Source organism: Phalacrocorax aristotelis, chromosome 3 (assembly GCF_949628215.1).
Source record: "Phalacrocorax aristotelis chromosome 3, bGulAri2.1, whole genome shotgun sequence".
NCBI lineage: Eukaryota > Metazoa > Chordata > Aves > Suliformes > Phalacrocoracidae > Phalacrocorax > Phalacrocorax aristotelis.
The window spans coordinates 90,889,605-90,909,028 of NC_134278.1; the positions used below are offsets into that span (position 1 = coordinate 90,889,605).

A 19,424-nucleotide genomic window follows, 5' to 3' on the forward strand; every position below is an offset into this window, starting at 1 on the left:
CCGAATCTGGGAACAATTTCTCTCAATAAGGCTTTTGTTACTTCTCGGGCTTTATTTGTTCTGCAGGGGAAAGCTTCAGGCCATCCGGAAAAGCTATCAGTTAATACTAATAGATATCTGTACCCCCCTTTTCTAGGGAGTTCCGTGAAGTCTATCTGCCAGTTCTGGCCTGGAACATTCCCTTTACCAATACTTCCAAATTTCACCCGATTCTCTACCTTTGGGTTATTCTTTAAGCATATTTCGCATCTATCAACTATAGTTTTTATAGTTTGAAACAAATTTCTAGCTATCATCTGCTTGGTGAGGGAATTGTACAAAGCTTCAGTTCCCCAATGAGTTTTATCATGTTCTGTTTTTATTAATTTCCATAATATTCTGAAGGGAACTACTATTTTGTTATCTTTTAACATTGCCCATCCTGTCGGGCCAATTTCAGCCTTTAAATCAGTAGTTAACTTCTGATCCTTTTTATCATATTCAACTATCTCAGGTAGTGGCAAAGATTTTTCAGGAATTATGCCTCATACCTCACCTTGTTCCGCAGCTTGCCTTGCCTCATGATCAGCTAATTTATTTCCCACTTCCCTGTCAGTGTTACCTTTCTGATGTCCTTTGCAGTGCATAATTGCTACTGCCGACGGAAGTTGTACAGCATCTAGAAGTCGCAAAATTATATCAGCATGTTTTATGTCTTTCCCTTGAGCGGTTAAAAGTCCTCGCTCTTTCCAAATTGCCCCATGGGCATGAACTACACCAAAGGCATATTTTGAGTCTGTCCAGATATTTACTCGCAAACCTTCAGCAAGCTCTAATGCTCTTACTAAAGCGATTATTTCGGCCCGTTGTGCAGATGTGCCCTTAGGGAGTGACTTTGCTTCCACTACTTGGTCTGTGGTGGTCACCGCATATCCTGCCATTCGAACTCCATTCCTTACAAAACTGCTCCCATCAATATACCAAGTGTGGTCAGCCTCCTCCAGCGGCTCCTCCTTCAAGTCGGGCCTACTCGCATACACAGTCTCAATGGTTTCTATGCAGTCATGCACGACAGTCTCCATTTCCTGTTTATCAGTTAAAAAGGAAGCAGGATTGATAATAGTGGATGTGACAATTTCTATATCATCCTGTTCCATCAAAACTGATTGATATTTCAAGAATCTTGATGGCGAGAGCCAGTGTCCCCCTTTTTGTTCTAAAACGGAGGTTACAGTGTGGGAAGTGTGCACAATCATCTTCTGTCCCAATGTGAATTTTCGGGCTTCTTGGATAATCAAGACCACGGCAGCTACTGCCCGAAGGCATCCTGGCCATCCTTTGCTTACTTCATCCAATTGTTTGGAGAAGTATGCAACAGCTCGTTTATAAGGACCCAATTTCTGGGCCAAAATTCCCAAAGCCACTCCTTGTCTTTCATACAAGAACAGCCAAAAGGCCTTAGTTACATCGGGCAGGCCCAAAGCTGGAGCCCTCATTAGTTCCAATTTCAGTTCTTTGAATGCCCGCCTGGCTTCATCTGTCCATATTAATTGTGTCAAGCTATTTTTCAACAGTTCATACAAAGGTTTAACCAGAAGTCCATAATTATAGATCCATAATCGGCACCAACCTGTCATTCCCAGAAAGGTTCGAAGTTCTTTTACCGTGGTTGGTTCTGGAGTCCTGCAAATGGCTTCTTTCCAGTCATTCCCGAGCTGTCTCTGTCCCTTAGAAATCACGAATCCCAAGTATATTACTTCTTTCTTCAAGATCTGGGCTTTCTGTAATGAGACTCGGTAGCCACTTAGTCCAAGAAAGTTTAGCAAACTCACAGTCCATTCTTTACATTCTTCATCCTTTTCTGTGGCTATCAAAATATCATCTACATACTGTAAAAGAGTACCATTTCCTGGAGGTCTTTCCCAGGCCTCTAATTCTTTAGCTAATTGATTTCCAAAGATCGTGGGGCTGTTTTTAAATCCTTGAGGTAACACTGTCCAGGTTAGTTGGGTTTTTCGTCCCGAGTCAGGGTTTTCCCATTCAAAGGCAAATAAATTGCGGCTTTCAGGGGCCAAGGTGAGGCAAAAGAATGCATCTTTCAGATCTAATACTGTGAACCATTCATAAGTTTCTTTTAAATTAGTTAGTAAGGTGTATGGGTTTGCCACTACCGGATATAGATCTTCAACTATCTTATTTATTGCCCGCAGGTCTTGTACCAATCGGTATGTTTTGCCATCAGGCTTTTTGATAGGCAAAATAGGAGTGTTATACTCTGAAGAGCATTCAATCAATAATCCAAATCTTATGAATTCCTCTATAATACTTTTCACTCCTCGCCTGTCCTCTAATTTCAGGGGATATTGCCTTACTTTGACAGGCTGTGCCCCCACTTTGAGTTTAACAACAACCAATTCTGCATTTTTGGCCTTTCCAGGGATTCCTGATGCCCATACTCCTGGATATACCTGGTCTTTTATTTCCTGTATAATTTCCTGTCCCCTAACCTGTGGTTCAGTGAGGGTCAAACTTAAAATTTCAATGTGGTTTTCTTCTGGTATTTTAAATTCAATTTCCCCTTCATTAAATTTTATTTCAGCATTCAATTGTTCTAATAAGTCTCTTCCCAAAAGTGGTCTAGGAGCTTCAGGCAGGTAGAGAAATTTGTGAATCCCTACACTTTTCCCAATTTTGAATTTCAAGGGTTTCAAAAAGAAAGCTTTCTCGACCTGTCCGGTTGCTCCCACAATATTAACATTTTGTTTACTTATGGGCAGTAACTCCTGATTTAATACTGAAAATGTGGCACCTGTATCTACTAGAAATTCTACAGGTTTTTCTTCTTTCCCTAGCTGTATTTTTACCAAGGGTTCCGCTAGGGAAGATTCCCCTGGTCTCCATCAACTTTCTTCCGTGCTGGCAACTGTCACTGGTTTGCTCAATCTTGGGCAATCCTTCTTCCAATGCCCCATTTGCTTACAATAAGAGCATTGATCTCTCAAGAGGGGTTGATTTCTTCTGGGTGGGGCACTTACACCACTTCTTACAACTCCTCTCCCCTCATTAGTGTTGTTTATCTGACCCCCTGTGGTGCGCAAGGCAGCCACTGTAGCATTAGCAATTGTTCTGCCCATCATTCTCTCCTTCTGACTGTCTCTGTTCCGATACACTTGCCAAGCAGTCTCCAGCAATTTTTCTAAATCTCTTGCATCTGTTCCTTGCACTTTCTGTAACTTTCTCCTGATATCATCCGCCGACTGTCCCAAAAACAGGAATATCAACTGACCCTTTCCCTCCTGGGAGGTAGGGTCTAAAGGAGTATATTTCTGCATTCCTTCTTTTAACCGATTCAAAAAATCAGTAGGAGATTCCTTTTTATCTTGTTTTATTTCGTACAATTTAGACCAATTTACTGGTTTTGGGACAGCATTTCTTATTCCATAAGCAATCCATTCCCTGTACCTCACTAATAATTCCCTGGCTCCTGTTTGGTTGGGGTCCCAGCCAGGATTGGTAACTGGAACATGATTATCCACCGTTCCTGGCAGGGTTCCAGCCAAAACCAGAGCCTGTACCTGGGCTCTGGCTGCTCTCACAACCATCTGCTTCTCCGACTCACTAAACACCACATCCAACATTGCATCCACATCCTCCCAATCAGGGTCCTGAGTTTTCACAATCAATTCAAATCCTTTAGCAACCTTTTCAGGATCGTCCCGATAATTCCCTGCAGTAATTCGCCAGCCGTCCAAGTCTGCTAAAGTAAAAGGCACTTTGATTCTAACAGGTCCTCCCACTCCCATCGCCTGCCTTAGAGGGGCCTATATAATAGGTCCCATTTTACTCCGAGTTCTGGCAGTGATGGGAGAAAATCCGATATCAGTTTCTTCCCTGACTCCTGCCTCCGATTCTTTAACCCCGACTGCACCAGCATCTCCTTCCCTATCACCTTCTTTCTCTGGCGGAGGCAAATAATCCTCCAGCCTTTCATTCTGTGAGCCAACTTTTAAACATCTCTGTCCAATGCTACACGCCGAACAACACCTCTTTAATTTTGTCTTTTGCTTATTTTTCTCTTTTTCTATCGCCAGAACCATAGGGTCCTGGGGTGTTAGATTGATTCCACATTCTTTCTGCCATTCAGGGTGATTTCGCAGGGTGGAAAACATATCGGCATAACCCACTTCATCCCATTTTCCTTCACGGCGTAGAAATAAAATGAGTTGTAACAAAGTATTATACTTTAAAGTTCCATTAAAAGGCCATTTTTCTCCTTCATCTAGCTTATATAAAGGCCACCACTGATTACAATATTTTATCAAGGTTTTACGATCCACACTACCTCCAGGTGTTCCCCGATATCTTTCCAGTGGGCCAAAATGCAGCCCAAAGGGCTCTTTTTCAGAACTCCACCCTGTTGGTTCCCCATTCTTAAACTTATACTACCCAAAGACAAAGACAAAGACAAAGGCTAGGGTATAAACACCACACACAATTAACAATTACAGCACAGACACAATAACCACTACTACCTCCCACTGATAACAAATGCCAGCATAAGCTGGTCAGAAACTTGCAAATACGCGTATACCAAACATATAGCGTATATCACATACGCATATGTAAACCAAAATCAAATACAAATGCACAAACAAACGACCATACCAATCAATTGATCAATACAACCATGCAACGTAGTAACCAAGTGATTAATACAAATCGTACATGCAATTGTATGCTACCCTGTGGGGTTCTCACGAACTGTGACTGATGGGTAGCTTCAAATGACCGGTCCCCAAAACCAAAAAGAATGTCTTATTCTTACCAGAGGTCCTTGTCTGCCCCCGCACGGATCCGCCGAATCGGAGAGTCCCTCCAGAGAATTCTCCGGGGCCGGCCAAGGGAGTCTCCGACTCAGGGGGTCCTGCAGCCAGACAGAGATGGTCCCATCTGGGTCGCCAAACTGATACAAAAATTCGCGGATACTATCTTTCAAAGTCCGAACCTCCCCGTAAGAGGAAGCGGAGTATCCAGAAAGTTCCCGAAATAAAACTCAATAGTAACAAAGTCACTATTAAGCAGGCATCCTTTATTACAGCGCTGGGCAGCACTGGGGATTGATCCACCACGAGTGCTCCAGTGATTCAGTAAACTTCTAAAGATTATATACTATAAAGTCATACATATTAATGAGATTCACGAGGATTCATTAACATATGTAAAAGCTCAAGCTGCATGCATAGTTGTCCTTTTAGTGGTCTTTGGGAGTCCTCCAGTGGTCTCTGATGGTCTTCCTCACCTATCCGCTGGCTGAACTTTGGGTTTCCTTTGCCCATATATAGTCATTGAATGAGCTCCTCGGTCCTTTAGCCTTGGACTGTCACAAGGGGTTGATTTAAACTAGTTCCTCGAGTGCTTATCTCGGCACTGATGTCCTGAGTCTCTGTTATCAATGAATTTACGAGCTTATTCACTATCTTTTTAATCCTGTCTGGCACCAAGTTGCATTCTTCAAAACCCTGAAACTATCTTTGCAAGGGAGGAAACCACAAGAGAACAAGGATGCTTACAATAAGGACTAAGTCAAGGACTGTCAGGGGTTTAGTTCTTTCAATACACCGGTTACTATTGAAAGCTCGGGATGATCAGGAGACGTGGCGGCAGGCGCGGCTGTGCCTGCACGGTGCTACAGGCGACAGTAGCCCGGAAATAGACCCAGGATCGGCAGTGGGGACGCAGACAGGGGCAAGCATCGCGGGGGATGCGGAAGAAGCGGAGAGTTCGGACGGAGTAGCCTGGCCAACTACTCAGTCTGAGGCTCCCAAAGAGGTGGATCGGGAAGCGGCGGTGTTCCCTGTTGAGCCAGCAGGACCTTTGGAATGCCCCCCGCCCCCCGCATACCCCTGGGACGATTTGGCACAGGCGCGGGGAGGGTGACGTGCCAGCGGACGCAGCGGGAGTGACGGAGCGGAAGCAGAAAGATGACCAGCGCCGGAAGCAGCGCCGGCAGCGGCACCGCCCTCTGCCCGACCCTCGAGACTGGCTGCCGGGGCAACCCTTGAGATGGGAGTCGGACGAGGAGGAGGATTGGGGTGCCTGGAGGGGAGGACAGGGGGGGTATAGATCAACCTCGAGTAGCAGCGAATGAGAAGTTGGGGGAGAAACCGATGCCCACATGTGGGAAGACGGGGCAGATCGCCTGCAGCGCGCAAAAAAGAGGCATAAGGCAGCGGGGCCTCGGAGGACCAATCAGAAGGAGGGAAGAGAGGGACCGCCAAAAGGGGAGGTCCGGAGCGCTGCAGCTCCGGAGGGGTCCGCGGAGGACGTGCTGCGGCCGCTGCAGCAGGCTATGCGCGCACTAGGGGAAGTAACTGGGAGGCAGACAGGACTCTTAACGAAGGGGGCGCCCCAGCGACAGTCGAGTTACCTAACTGGCGGCTGATAGCCAGAGATTGTAGCCTCGATGGAGTAAGGATAGAGATGCCCGGGATATTCCCTGTCCGGATAGCTCCTGGAGGAGGGGCAGGGAGCTGCAAGCGGTAACGGAGAGTTCCCGCAGAGCGTATAGCAAAGTGGGCAGGTATGAAAAAAAGCGGAACCTTGGCAAAAGATACAGCAAGGACTAGCAGAGCCGTTTACAACGTTTTGTGACAGGTTGCAGAAGGCTATTATAGAATCAGAATTGCCACAAGCAGCCAAGGAGGCAGTCCTTATGGATTGCCTCCGAAATCAAGCAAATCCGCAAACACAAGATGTCCTCCGCACCCTGGCGGTGGGGGCATCATTGGGTCAAACCATCAGGCATGTCTTGCGCCAGGAGGCGTTGAATCAGCATGGCGGTGTGGGAGCGCACATCTGCCAGAACCCTGACTGTGGAAGCGAATAAAGGGTGATGGTGCAAGCGGCCGGGGTGGGGCCGAGATGTCACTTGTGTGGACAGCAAGGGCACTTTAAAGCTGGGTGCCTGCTAGCGGAAAGGGGGGGACGTAATGGAGGAGGAGCGCGCCCAGTAGGGAGGTGCTGGGTGTGTGGGAAGCCAGGACATCTGGCAAGAGATTGTCCAACTACAAAGCCGGGAAACGGCCAAAGGAGGGCGAAGCGAGGGGGATTCGCGCCTCCTGTGAGTCAAATGGCCCCCATCATGGTGCCAGTGCCAGGAGCTTGGCCCACCATAGCGGGCCAAGGGGGAGTGAACCTTCAGGCAGGGGAGCAGAACCAGCAAGATTTGCAGGTTACAGCCCCCGCGTGGCCTTGGTCATAGGCTGTGACGAGAGACCCATGGCGGCGGTGATGATTACCCCGCAAGAGCCGAGTTGCCCGGCACGGATATGCCTGGGAATGTTAATGGATACCGGGGCAGATGTCACAGTGATGCCACTCGAACGGTGGCCACCAACTTGGCCCCTTGCCATGGGAAAACGTATAATAGGGGTAGGAGGAAAACAACAGATGAGGACTAGTACTTGCCCTGTAAAATTCGAAGTCATGGACGAGGAGGCAGGGAAGCTCCTCACGGCCGTAGTGACCATACTAGTAGCAGATGGGGTAGCAAGCCCCTTGTTGGGGCAAGACGCCCTTGCCCAGATGGGGATCGGGTTGAAAAATTTAGCATAAGGGCCACTGCCTCAGAGGGGCTTCGTCACCACAGGTTAGTGTGGAAAACCGAACAGCCTGTCTGGGTGGAGCAGTGGCCCCTGACAACAGAGAAAACAGAGGCTGTAAGAGCTATAGTAAAACGAGAGCATGAAGCAGGGCACCTAGAGCCCTCGATGAGCCCATGGAACACCCCTATATTTGCTATAAAAAAGAAAGATAAAAACCAATGGAGGATGCTGCATGACCTTAGAGCAGTAAATCAGCAAATGGAGGACATGGGGCCTCTCCAACCTGGCCTACCAGATCTGAGTGCTGTCCCGAAAGGATGGCGAGTCATTGTTTTAGATCTCAAAGACTGCTTCTTCAGTATTCCACTACATCCAGATGATAGAAAGAGATTTGCCTTTACTCTGCCCATGGTGAACCGCGCAGAACCAGGTAGTAGATGGCAGTGGAGAGTACTTTCGCAGGGGATGAAAAATTCTCCAGCGATCTGCCAGAGGTATGTGGCTTCTGCATTGCAGCAAGTAAGGCAACAGTATCAGGAGAGAATCTACATGATCCACTACATGGATGACGTCCTCATAGCTGTGCCCACCGAGGCATTGTGTGAACAAGTTTTTCAGACACCCAAAGGGGCCTTGCGGGACAGGGCCTCAAGGTAGCTGAGGCAAAGGTACAGCGAGGACCAGTGTGTGGATTTCTGGGTGCTAGAATACAAGGTGATTGCATACAAGCTCAGCCTATTAAACTTACACCTAAGGTTAAAAATTTACACGATGTACAGAAGCTGGTAGGAGCACTGCAGTGGTTGCAGACATTCGTGCGCATCACCGGTGAGGAGATGCAACCTTTCTATGCGTTGCTGAAAGGGACCGACCCATGGGAGCCCAGGAGTTTAGACCCAGAGGCAGTCGAGCAGTTGCAGACGATAGAACGTCGAATGCAAAAGGAAGGAGTATGGCGGTGGGACCCTCAGGAGGAATTAATTGCAGGTTGGATTCTGACCGCCGGTGGAGGATTAGGATTGCTATATCAAATACGGACAGGGGAAGAAAAGCCACTGCGATGGGTATATCAGAAGGTTCCCAAGGATGCGTTCTCCACAAAAGTCAAGGTAGCCGGGGGAATGATTTGGCGTCTGCGACGGGAGAGCAAGGGAATCTTTGGGAAGGAGCCAGATAAGCTCACAGTGCCGTGGAATGGGGAGAAATGGCGGAAGGTGGTAGAGAGTGAAGAGGATATACAATTGGCAGTATACTCATACCCAGGGAAAATCGTCACAGGCACGGTACAGAGGTGGGCCGAGACAGCCAAAGTGGTGGATTTGAGTGTGGATAGTAGAGTTTTGGATACCCCTCACCCAGGACCAACATATTTCACAGCCGCTTCCTCGAAGACGAACAGAGCGGCGGTAGCGTGGAAAGAAGAGAATAGTTGGATGCGCCAGACGTATGAGGAGCAGGGTAAAAGTGTGCAGTGGCTAGAAGCGAAAGCGCTAGAGATGGCCCTGCGAAAGGATATAGATCGGCATATAAATGTGTGCACGGACTCCTTATATGTGTATAAACTATTCATGTCCATGAAACGAGAGGGTGTACCACACACGGAAATTGCCTTGATGCTAGAGGTTGCTTTATCGCAGCGAGGAGCAACTGTGACAGTAATTCACATTCGCAGTCATCAGATGGGGATTGGACCACTGATTGAGGGGAATCGCATGGCTGATGAGGCAGCCGCGGGAGTCTGGACATTGATGGAGGCAAAGAAACTGCATGAAAAACTGCACCTGGGTGCTAAAGCCTTGGCAAAGGAGTGTGGCATCTCAATAAGAGCAGCAAGAGAAGTAGTAGCCACCTGTCCTTACTGTCAGCACTCGCCATTGTGGGAGGCAGGAGTCAACCCTCGTGGACTGGAAGCAAATGCCATCTGGCAGACTGACTTTACTGAATGTCCACAGTTGGCCCCCGGACGGCACCTGGCGATTACAATTGATACATATAGTGGAGTCATCATGGCTACTCAGCATCGGAAGCAGACCGCAACGCAGTTGACTGCGCATTGGACCACGGTAATGGCGTGGCTTGGAAAGCCCACCGAGATAAAAACAGACAATGGACCACGCTTTTGGGCTTGAAGTACCGAAGAATGGTGTAAAGCTTGGAATATTGTATTAAAACACGGCATTGCTTACAATAGCACGGGGCAGGCAATAGTTGAACGCGCTCATCGCACCTTGAAAGCAAAAATAATACAGCTTGGGGAGGGGGAGGGGATTAAGGGAGCTATACCCATAGCAGCTCAGCAAACTATTTTAATGCGTGCATCATGTTCGCTTAATCATTTTATACGCGGGCAGGAGCAAGTTACAGCAGTGGAGAAGCACTTTGGCAAAGGTCAAGCAGGCGAGCGCTATCCGCAGGTACGAGTAAGGTTCCCAGGCAGTGAGCAATGGGAGAGAGGATGGAAACTGAGATGCCTGGGGAGGGGCTACGCCGCGGTTGAGAATGAAGGGCGCATAGAATGGGTGCCTGCAAAGTGTGTGAAAGCAGAACTGTGCAAGGATGTACAATGAATAATCCCTTTCTGAGTTGTCTCTTTGCAGGGTCTGCAGACATGGATCCTCATGCTAGCCGTACCATTGGGAAAAGAAATGAGCTCCTTGACAAGATCGCAAGCAATATTGCAACGAGAGCGACACTGGGAAAGGGCGGCAAAAGAGAGATATGAACTGGGACTGGATAGTAATAATTGGGGGGATCTTGTTATGTGTAGTAACCATGGTTACTTGTGGGCTGCCATTGTTATGCTGTGTTATAAGACAAATCAAAGAGCGCCTGCAAGAGTTACATGAATATAGACCTGACCGCAATATGTATCCGCTTACGCAAGTAGCTCTGTAGAACTTTTAGCAGCATGGGGAGGGGGAGATGTAGGGGAATAGACAGGGATCGGCGACCGGAAGATCACGGGCTGTGACGGAAAGGTAGACTCCTCCCCATAGGAGTGGCAGGAACAGGAAGCTCAAGAGCTATATAAGCGTGTGACGCAGCTAAATAAACGGACATTTTGTATCCATCATATTGATGTCTGTGCATCACTGTCCCCAGGGTGGGTAGAGCCCTGTGTCCCGGAGATATGCGGCCCAAGATAAGTTCTCCCGTAGAAGCGTACAGCTACAGTGGTTATTAGGTGCAGCTCAGAACTTCAGTGAATACCTCCTGCATCTTCTGCTGTGCGGATGCTATTATCCCTGAATTCATGGGCTGTCTTGTGGCAGATGAGCGAGGACAGCAAATCCTGTGCCTGAGACGGGTTCCGTGTTTATCCAGGGTCCTGTGAAGTTGTAACAGAATGGGAAGGGGCGGGGGGACTAGATCACCTCTGCCTCGAAAAATAGAATTTTTAACTAAGTTGTAAGACACAAGTTCTGCTTAAAAGAGAAGTACTTGAGAAAGTAAAGACAGTAAGACTTACTCTGAATGGCCTTTGTCATGGAGAAAAGTTTTAAAAAATATTTAGTATGCTTGTCATGCTGCTTAAAATCTTGCAGAGACCAACTGATTTGACAGCAATTTTTAGACATTAAAGAAGTCATTGAGAAATGTGAAATTTTAAAATACCTTTTAGAAAGCAACAATATACACTTTTGTGTGTATCTTCTGCGCAAGTGTTCTGGCTGGAGCAGAATCGATGACTGCAGTCTGTCCAGACTGAACAGCAGTATGGCAAGCAAATCTGCTCCTAGTACACACCTCTAAAGTATCTGATGGTGGATTGGAGATAAGAAGAAAGTCTGTGAATAAGCTTTAATAGCAATCCGCGTCTGTCCTTTTAACCACACCGATGAAGCAAGGAGGCTCATGTCATAATTCTTTCCCTATTGCTGACACAGGGCAGGGAAACCTAATACCTGTTGCCTAGTTTAGGTTGGAAGCAACATCGCATCTTTCTAAAAAAATTAGTTTAGTGCTTACTATTGCTATTTCTGAGACAATGTAAAATAGGTGCAACTAGATGTTATTTATTAAAAATAACAAAACATTGGCTAGTTAAGAAGTTAGAAACAAAGCCCCTGACTGCGTCATGAGAATGCTCGTGGTTTTTGAGCCTTCAGCCGTTTTAAAAACGATTAGGTGCTGCCACCTCCTGCACATCAGCCCTCCTGCGTTGCTTTGCCCTCTCCTGCTGCGTACTCACACTGTTTTGCTGTTCTTCCCTCCATTTCCCTGCCTGTACTTGAGCACAACTGCTCTAGGAATTGCTCCCATCTACTCTACCAAGTCCTGACATAATGCCAGAAAGGGTACAGTGCTCTCGTAGGTAGCAGTCTGTATGTCAAAACAGCATGCATTGGTTTCATATGTTTTCCTGCGCTATAGTTGCTTGTGTTTGCAATGCCCCATGTTCATTTGTCTGAAGGGTTTTGGAGGAAAATGCTCCCCTGTTCTGCTCATGTAGGACATAAATAAAACAGTGGTTCAATTTTAGCGCATTTCTAGCGGTTGGGATTTAGGTGAGGTAGTTGATTTGGGGGGGGAAAGAAGGCAAAATGAGGAAGTGATCAGAAGTGAAGAAGAGCCTTGTGAGTGGGTGGACCTAAGTAAGCATGCAGGTGAATCTCTGGTGAGGCGGTGGGCAGTGCCTGTGCCTCGGTGTTTTCAGCAGCTGAGAGGCATGTTGGGTACCTCTTCAGCTGAATATTAAAGAAAGGCTTCTTTGAGCCTGGATTAGAAAGAGAAATAGAGAAATGCATAATGGGATTATCAATAGGTGTTGCTTCAACCAGGGAAGGAGCCGCCTTGGTTCCTATGCTACCCTGTAAGCATGAATTCAAGCAGCCACCTGCTACCTGACCCTTAACCTATGCCCTGCTTGTCCTCCCCACCTGCACACTTTGAGGCAAGACTTCAATTCTTGCCTCAGTATGGTATGAACAATTTCTCAACTCAGAAAAAGGAGGAGGTTTTATTGAACTCTTTGGAGGCTAATGGTCCTCCCCTAGCTGCTCCATACAGCAGCAGCAGGATCCAGGTGAATCATGACTAAGAGTAAAGCCAAATATTAGATGGGGAAAAATCAAGATGGTACATTTGTCACAACAACTGGGATAGCCTCTGTGGATCGGGGAGCAAAGGCCAGTCCCACAAAGTCTGGGACTGGAGCATTTATCGTGGTACTTCAGGCCTCTTCTTACAAAGGGTACCTTGAGCTGTCTACATGCTTGCAGGATGGAGGAGGAAAGGCGGCAGCTTGGAAGCGAGCTGTATTTCAGGTAGAGATCAGAGCACGGACTTCTATCAGGAATGTGACGGGAACTCTCTTGCTGAGCATAGTTAAATAACTTACGAGAGTTGAGCGGACAGAAGATTTTTAAGGGCAAGAAGCAATTTTGACGTTATTCTGGTGTTAGCGCCTTGTGTCTTAAACATGGACCATGTCCAAAACATGGTTTGAAATGAGTTCAGCCTATTGACATTTTAAATGTAAGTGTGGGTTCATACTGCTTTGTTGCCTGCTTGCTGCAAAAGACACCCATGTAGTCACAGGTGAATCTCTCTCCTAGAACTGAAGATCTAAACTAGTCCTCTAAACTATGCTCCATTTCACCACCACTCAAAGCAAAGATCACTTAAACAATAGTGGCTGTTAAAGAGAAACCCAAAATTGTGATAAAGATGGTAAAATCACATATAAAATATTGCGCTCTCAGCCTTGAACAGACATGCTTTGAAGTAGCAATAAGGCATGTTGTGTCATGTGTTCCAGTCCCATCCCCTCCACCCGCCAACCTATTAATTTTGGCCCTTGTGCCCAGGTACTTAAAAGAAAAGCTTTTGAAAGTGACTTTGCAGCAACTATGTATTGCAGTAGTGTCATAAGGCAAGTCAAGTGGCCTGCAGGAACCCAACAAGGTAGGTGAGCATGGAAGAGGAAGTTGCTGGCAGAGGAAGCAAGGCACTCTCGTGTTCTCATCTTTGTGAACTCTTGGAGCCTGTGTTACATCAACATGCCTGTTTGATTCCTCTTCCTTAGTGAAATGCTTAATGAACACTAGGGAATCTGTTGCAAACACAAGTAATTCAGAACCCAGGCATTACAAGGATGCAAAAGGTCTCTCTCTGAATTGCCTCTGTAAGCATTGGTGCATGTCACCCTCTTGAGTGTTGCAAATGCTCCCCACATGCTGGCCAACTATTCCTCCTTCCTTGTGGCTAATAACTCCATTCTTCCCCAAAGCGGCAGGGCAGCGCATGGCGTTGTCTGGCTTCACTAGGCTTCTTCTGCTCTGGGTTGCACAGAGAAATATTACACTTGCTTTGCTGGAGGGGAGAACAGGAAGCCAGTGAGGTTTAACCGGCCAGAGGTGTTGTTGAAAGGTTGGGTGGAGGCAGGCAAACACCGCTATGTCGCCTGTTGGTTAGCATTGCCCTCCTCTGAACTATGCACGGATTTCAAGTTTTGGACAGGAAGAATTTGTGGTTTGATGGTCACAGTGGCATCTCGGTGGGCACACTGAGACTGCATGGCTCTCAGATTAATTAAACAAGGTATTCTGGACTTCTGTTAAATGCCGGGAAGACTGACACTCTCCTGGCAGCACAGAAATGAGCAGTTACAAGCTTCTGGAAGATTGCATTGAATTAAAGATTAGGCACTTGCATTTGTTAACTCAGCATGGGCGCAGTTATGCAGGTGGCATGTGTGTCCACAGACCAACTGGAGCCTTTTTCTCTGCCTGAGTGCTTATGCTTGGAGCTGTAATGAAGTTTTTCTCAGCAGAATTCTCTTCTTTGGGTCCTGATGGTTCCTTATGCCCTGATACAGTGCCTCCGCCAGCTCTGCCTGTGCCCAATAGCTCAGCTGAGACCGGCTATTTTATATGGCTTTGCTACAATAAAACACTCACACATTTACCATTTCTAACAGGCTTCATTGAACTTGTGATTATAAAGGTAATTTACAATGAAACAATTAAATAAACAATAAGCTAAAGCACTATACATTTCAAAGGGCTCATATGACTACAACATTCCAACACATTAAAACTTTAAAACAACATTAACACTCAAATTGTACCTACACCTATACTTATCTTTCTAACACGTTTCAAGACTCTCAACAAAGTACCTTTTTGGTTACAGTCCCTGTAAACACACAAGACCGGTGAAACACTCAAGCAATTGTACAACTGAGAAGAACACTACACAAGACAGGAACAAACAATGTGCTGGAAACTGCCTGGGGAATAGGGGGTTTACCTCTAAATTGAACTGACTCTTTGGACAACGAATGGATAACACTAGCATGCTCTCTGGAATACATGTGTGACATCCTTAGCGGGAACAAGCCTCCGTGTCACTCAACACTGTAATTTCACAAAAGCTTTAGGTTAGTGCTGCCTAAAGAAATAGCCCACCTTTCTCTGGCCGTTTGCTCCCGTGCACGTCTCACGCTACTCTTGAGCCAGTGCAAAGTGCTGGTATATTTGCCCAGTGAAGCAGCCAGGGAAACTCATTGAGCTTAACAAACAACAAATTAACATTCAGCAAACAAACATGAAAGAGAACTCACTGTATTCTCCTTGATCTCCCTGGTCATGTTCACTGTGCAGATATGTTGGCACCAGAAAGACACCAGCGCGGTGGGGTGGGGGGGTGGGAACATGGTGACTGGGAGCAGGAGGACTATTTCTGTAGGCAGCAGTACTCTCAAAAAACACCAGTTACAAACATCCTGTAGAAAGGCTTTACCTTTTCCATTCTGAAACAAGTAACATGTTTTCAAACCGATTTATAGGGCAAATCAAATAGTCAAGAGCAAAACGGTGGACTAGGACAGAACTGCAAAACAACGCTCTAGTACTGTAAATGAGATCTGTTCCTGCTCCATGAGTACTGAAAGGCCGCATGATAGTTGGTACAACAGGGGCTGCTACAGCCAGATCGCTGGCGAGTCTGCTGCTCCAGTATCTCTTCTTTATTCCTGTCTGAGAAACAGTATTGACGTACCCAAAGACTTCATCATCATGAGGTTCTGTAAAATCAAGTTCTTCCACAAAATGGTTTTCATTAACTCCGTGCTCCACCTTCCTGCATGGAGGTGTCACAGGAGACAAAAGGATGGTCGAGTTTGGCTCACCTGGAGTTAAGTCCACTACGATACCAGAATCACTGAGGCTTTCGAGAGAAATTGACCCAATTCCTTCAGTGAAGAAGGCGGGCTTAGAGGACAGGCATCTTGAGCTCTGAGCTCTGAACATGTTTTGAATGAACTGCTCCCCTTCTAGGCTATATGGCACCACATCAGTCTGGGTGGTCTGCTCCACCATCATGTTTCTGACTTTCTCCTCCTCCTCCTGGGAAAAAGTTAGTTTTTCATCCAGAACATTTTCAAGCATCTCTTGATTCACAGTAGAATTGGAGGGAGCTGGCTCACTCAACTCAGAGGTTGTGGTGGTCAAACTCTCTTCAAATAAATCAGTCCCGTTAGCTGTGTCCTCATGAAGAAACAGCCCACTATCTGCCAGCTCCTCCAGAGCTTGGTCCTCTGTGGTGGGGCTGTCTGGCATCGTGGTACACAACGGCTTGCCCTCAGAGTCACACGTGTACTCCGGGCGCTGCTCATCTCTCACAGAGCTCTTCAGGGCCATCTCCATGCTCGACACCAAAGATTCCAGTTTCTTGTTTTCAATGCTTATTTCTAGGAAGTATTTCTGAAATTTTTTGTCTTTCTCAGCCAAGCTGTTCTTCATGCTCTCAATAACTTGCTTGAGTTCTTTAATTTCCCTCCTTGCTTCCAAGAGGCTCAGCTCCATCTCCACATGATTACACTCATCTTCGATCCAGTCTTCCTTCATACGTTCCACCTGAGCTTTGAGCTTTTCGATTTCTCTTTCCCTGGAGCAAAATAAAAATATCGTAACACTTCTGGTGACTGCCTAGTTAAAGAGTCAACGTGAGGCTCCACCTCACTGGGGTGGCTACGCTGCAAAGATGCTCCAAGGAAGAAGCAAATTCCTCCATGCATCATTTGCTGCCACCTCTGGGAGAACTGGCAGAGATGTCAGCTGGCTGCCAAGACACACTGGCTGATTCCTAGCTGGAGTCACCAACCTTGCCACACAGCCAGCAGCCTTGTGGGCTATGCTGTGGTCCTGGACACTTTGAGGTGAAAGTGGTGGCCTCTGGGTTAGGTCCAACCAGTACAGCGCTTAACATCTCATCTACTGCCTCACCCTGGAGGAAATGACAAACAGCTGCCTGGATGTGTCCCCTGTGCCTGCCAGCAGCTCGTCACGTATAGCCAGAGCCAACAGTGGCCTCAGACAGCAGGATGGCTCAGGGCTGCAGGCACCTGGCTTGCTTTGCACCCGGCTTGCTTTGCACCCCCCCAGCCCAGCATGGATCCAGAGGCTTCTGCCTTCACTTGCAAGCAAGTGGGGAGAAGGGCCCCCTGCGTGAGATCCAGCCCTCACAGGTACAGATGTCAGGCCACCCAAAGCAGACCAAGGGGTCGCTGGGACTCTACCTTGGGGCTCCATTCAAACAACCCTTTGTGCCCGCTTGGGTTGTGTGTGCTGGAAAGCCAGTTCTCAGAGCACAGCTTTAGTAAAAGAGACAACATCTGTTGCTGTGTAACGTACATTGTTGCTTCTTTGCTTAGCATCCATACAAAGTGCTATTGCAAAAAAGTCCATATCTAAGCAACAAAACCACAAGCGGGCACACTAGTTTGTGTCAGAGCTTTTCTTTCATTAGGGGAAAAGGGGGACATTTGTCGTCATATTTTCTGAGTGAGGTGGAACTTTTTTTATGTATAAAAGGTGTCAGTGCTAAAGTAGGCTGGTGAAGAACTATCCTTTGAAAGTCTTCTATCGGGAAAGTTCAAAAAAAGGGAAAAAGAGACAGCCATATTTGTAACGAAAGTGCACGGTACATATTCACTGAGCACACAATGAAACCTTAAATACCTGAAAACAACCTAATCAGCCCGATCATATTTCAAATCTCTTAATGAAAACTTTACATGGTCAAGAAAAGAGTAAAAATGATCAGGACTCCCATCCCTTAATGCTCCTGAATAAATCTTGTCCAGTCTTATTTCTGAAGTGAAATATACCTTTCTGTAACTTTGCACTCGGATTCCTTCAGCTTTTTTTTCAAATGCCGTATTGTAACTTCTTTCTGCTGCAGAGGAGTCAAATACCGCTCCGGATTTTCTGGCTTAGTGCTGCAATTGTGACCACAAGAAATAGATTTCCCTGATCGCCTGAAAAGAAAAAAACCATCACACCATCACATAACATCACTCCTACAGTTCTTCAGTCCTGGCAAAAAGGAACACATCCCATAGACTGATATGGCGCTTGACTCATTTTGGGCTCCTCAGTGTCCACACAAGTGACTCCCTCTGGCAAACCAAAGTACTTGAGAAAATGGCTGATTTGTGGCTATAGTACAAAATTTACTATTTATCATACTTGTTTTCAGTGCCATTACCTCAAATGAGACATTTAACTTTAAAACACCTAGCCATCTCCTCACCCAAAACGGTGCCCAAGAGCAGGCAGCTGGGCCATTGGCAAGGGCACCCAGCTGCAGACACAGCCAGGTAAGGAAGCGTACAGACTGAGTTCAGCTCCACATGTGAGTTAAGAAGCCGAGCACCCTGAAACCTACATTAATCCTGTCTAGCTTTAGGTGTGTATCTGACATGCTTGGCTGTTGAGTTGCCTGGGGTGGGAGGAAAGAGAGAGAAAGGGAGGGAGAGAAACAACAATTTCTTCTCTGCAATACCTGTCGCACGCTCCCGCAGGTATTAGTTTTCTTCCCTGTAGAGGAAACTGCACGCAGAGGTACCTAAGGCCGGGCAGGGTGAATTATTCACCCGAGCATACAATATTTTCTATACAACCCCACCCAACTCTCTCCAAAGGAGAAAGGACCTTTCTGTGAAAGAACCAGGAAAGCCACATGAGAACTGACAGCATAAAACCACGGAAAGGAGCCTGCCTTGGAGTGAAAACCAGCTACAAAGTGCTTTGACTAAAAGTAACCTTGAATTTTACAGTACTGAAACAGTAAAACTTTTACATGGGATAGAGCACACTGTTGATTGTCAAGCCACCAATATGAAGAGTCACACCCATGCTGAGGAGCAACACGACCCCTTTGGCAAGCCAGACAACCAGCTGATGCCGCATTTGAGTGCAGAGAAGGTAAGTCAGTGTGCTGAACACCAGGATGCTGAAATAAAGACTTGCCTCGTCACTTGGCTGCTGTCACTTCCTTTGTTTGAGCCTGAGTTGCTTCTGCTGGCTAAAGAAGCCCCATAATTCTGACGGGTGTTCGCAGGACTCGGCTGGTTTTTGCTCAGTGTTGACAAAGGGGCCTTTTCACGGGAAGCAGGTGGGCTGGGTCTGGACTTGTTGGATAAGGATCCATTATTCTGACCATGAAGGCCACAACTGGAGGAGAACCAACATGGTTAAAGCATACTGGATTATCTTTATCACACAACTCATTATGTGTCTTATTTCACGCACAAAGTTGTCTACACACTAAAACAGGTAGATAACTGTGAGTGGCCGGGAAGAAAGTCCTGAAGTCATCAGCCACTGCACACTCTTTCACTGACTGTGGGGCTCTCAGTCTGAATTATGTGATCTAGGGAAACGGTGGCCATTTTCACGTTTCTCTGTGGCTAGCACGGTTCCCACTGACTCCACCAGATCATCCACCTTCCCTGAACCTCTGACTCCATTAAGTAATGAGAGGACTGCAGCCTGGGCTAGTGCCAAAAGAACCACGCTTCAGCCTTCCCTGGCCAGACCTGCAGAGAGATGC

General features: G+C 46.8%; 1 protein-coding gene across 1 annotated transcript in view; it reads right to left on the reverse strand.

Annotated features, from left to right (window-relative positions):
• Nucleotides 1-631: 631 nt before the first annotated feature.
• Nucleotides 632-19,424, reverse strand: part of LOC142055632 (myelin and lymphocyte protein-like) — a 36,605-nt gene continuing 17,812 nt past the window's right edge. Inside the window, exons 4-6 of the mRNA XM_075089749.1 lie at nucleotides 3,555-3,736; nucleotides 939-1,064; nucleotides 632-658 (exon numbers count right to left, since the gene is read on the reverse strand). Of these exons, the coding sequence (XP_074945850.1) occupies nucleotides 632-658; nucleotides 939-1,064; nucleotides 3,555-3,736 (335 nt within the window). The remainder of the gene's footprint in view (nucleotides 659-938; nucleotides 1,065-3,554; nucleotides 3,737-19,424) is intronic.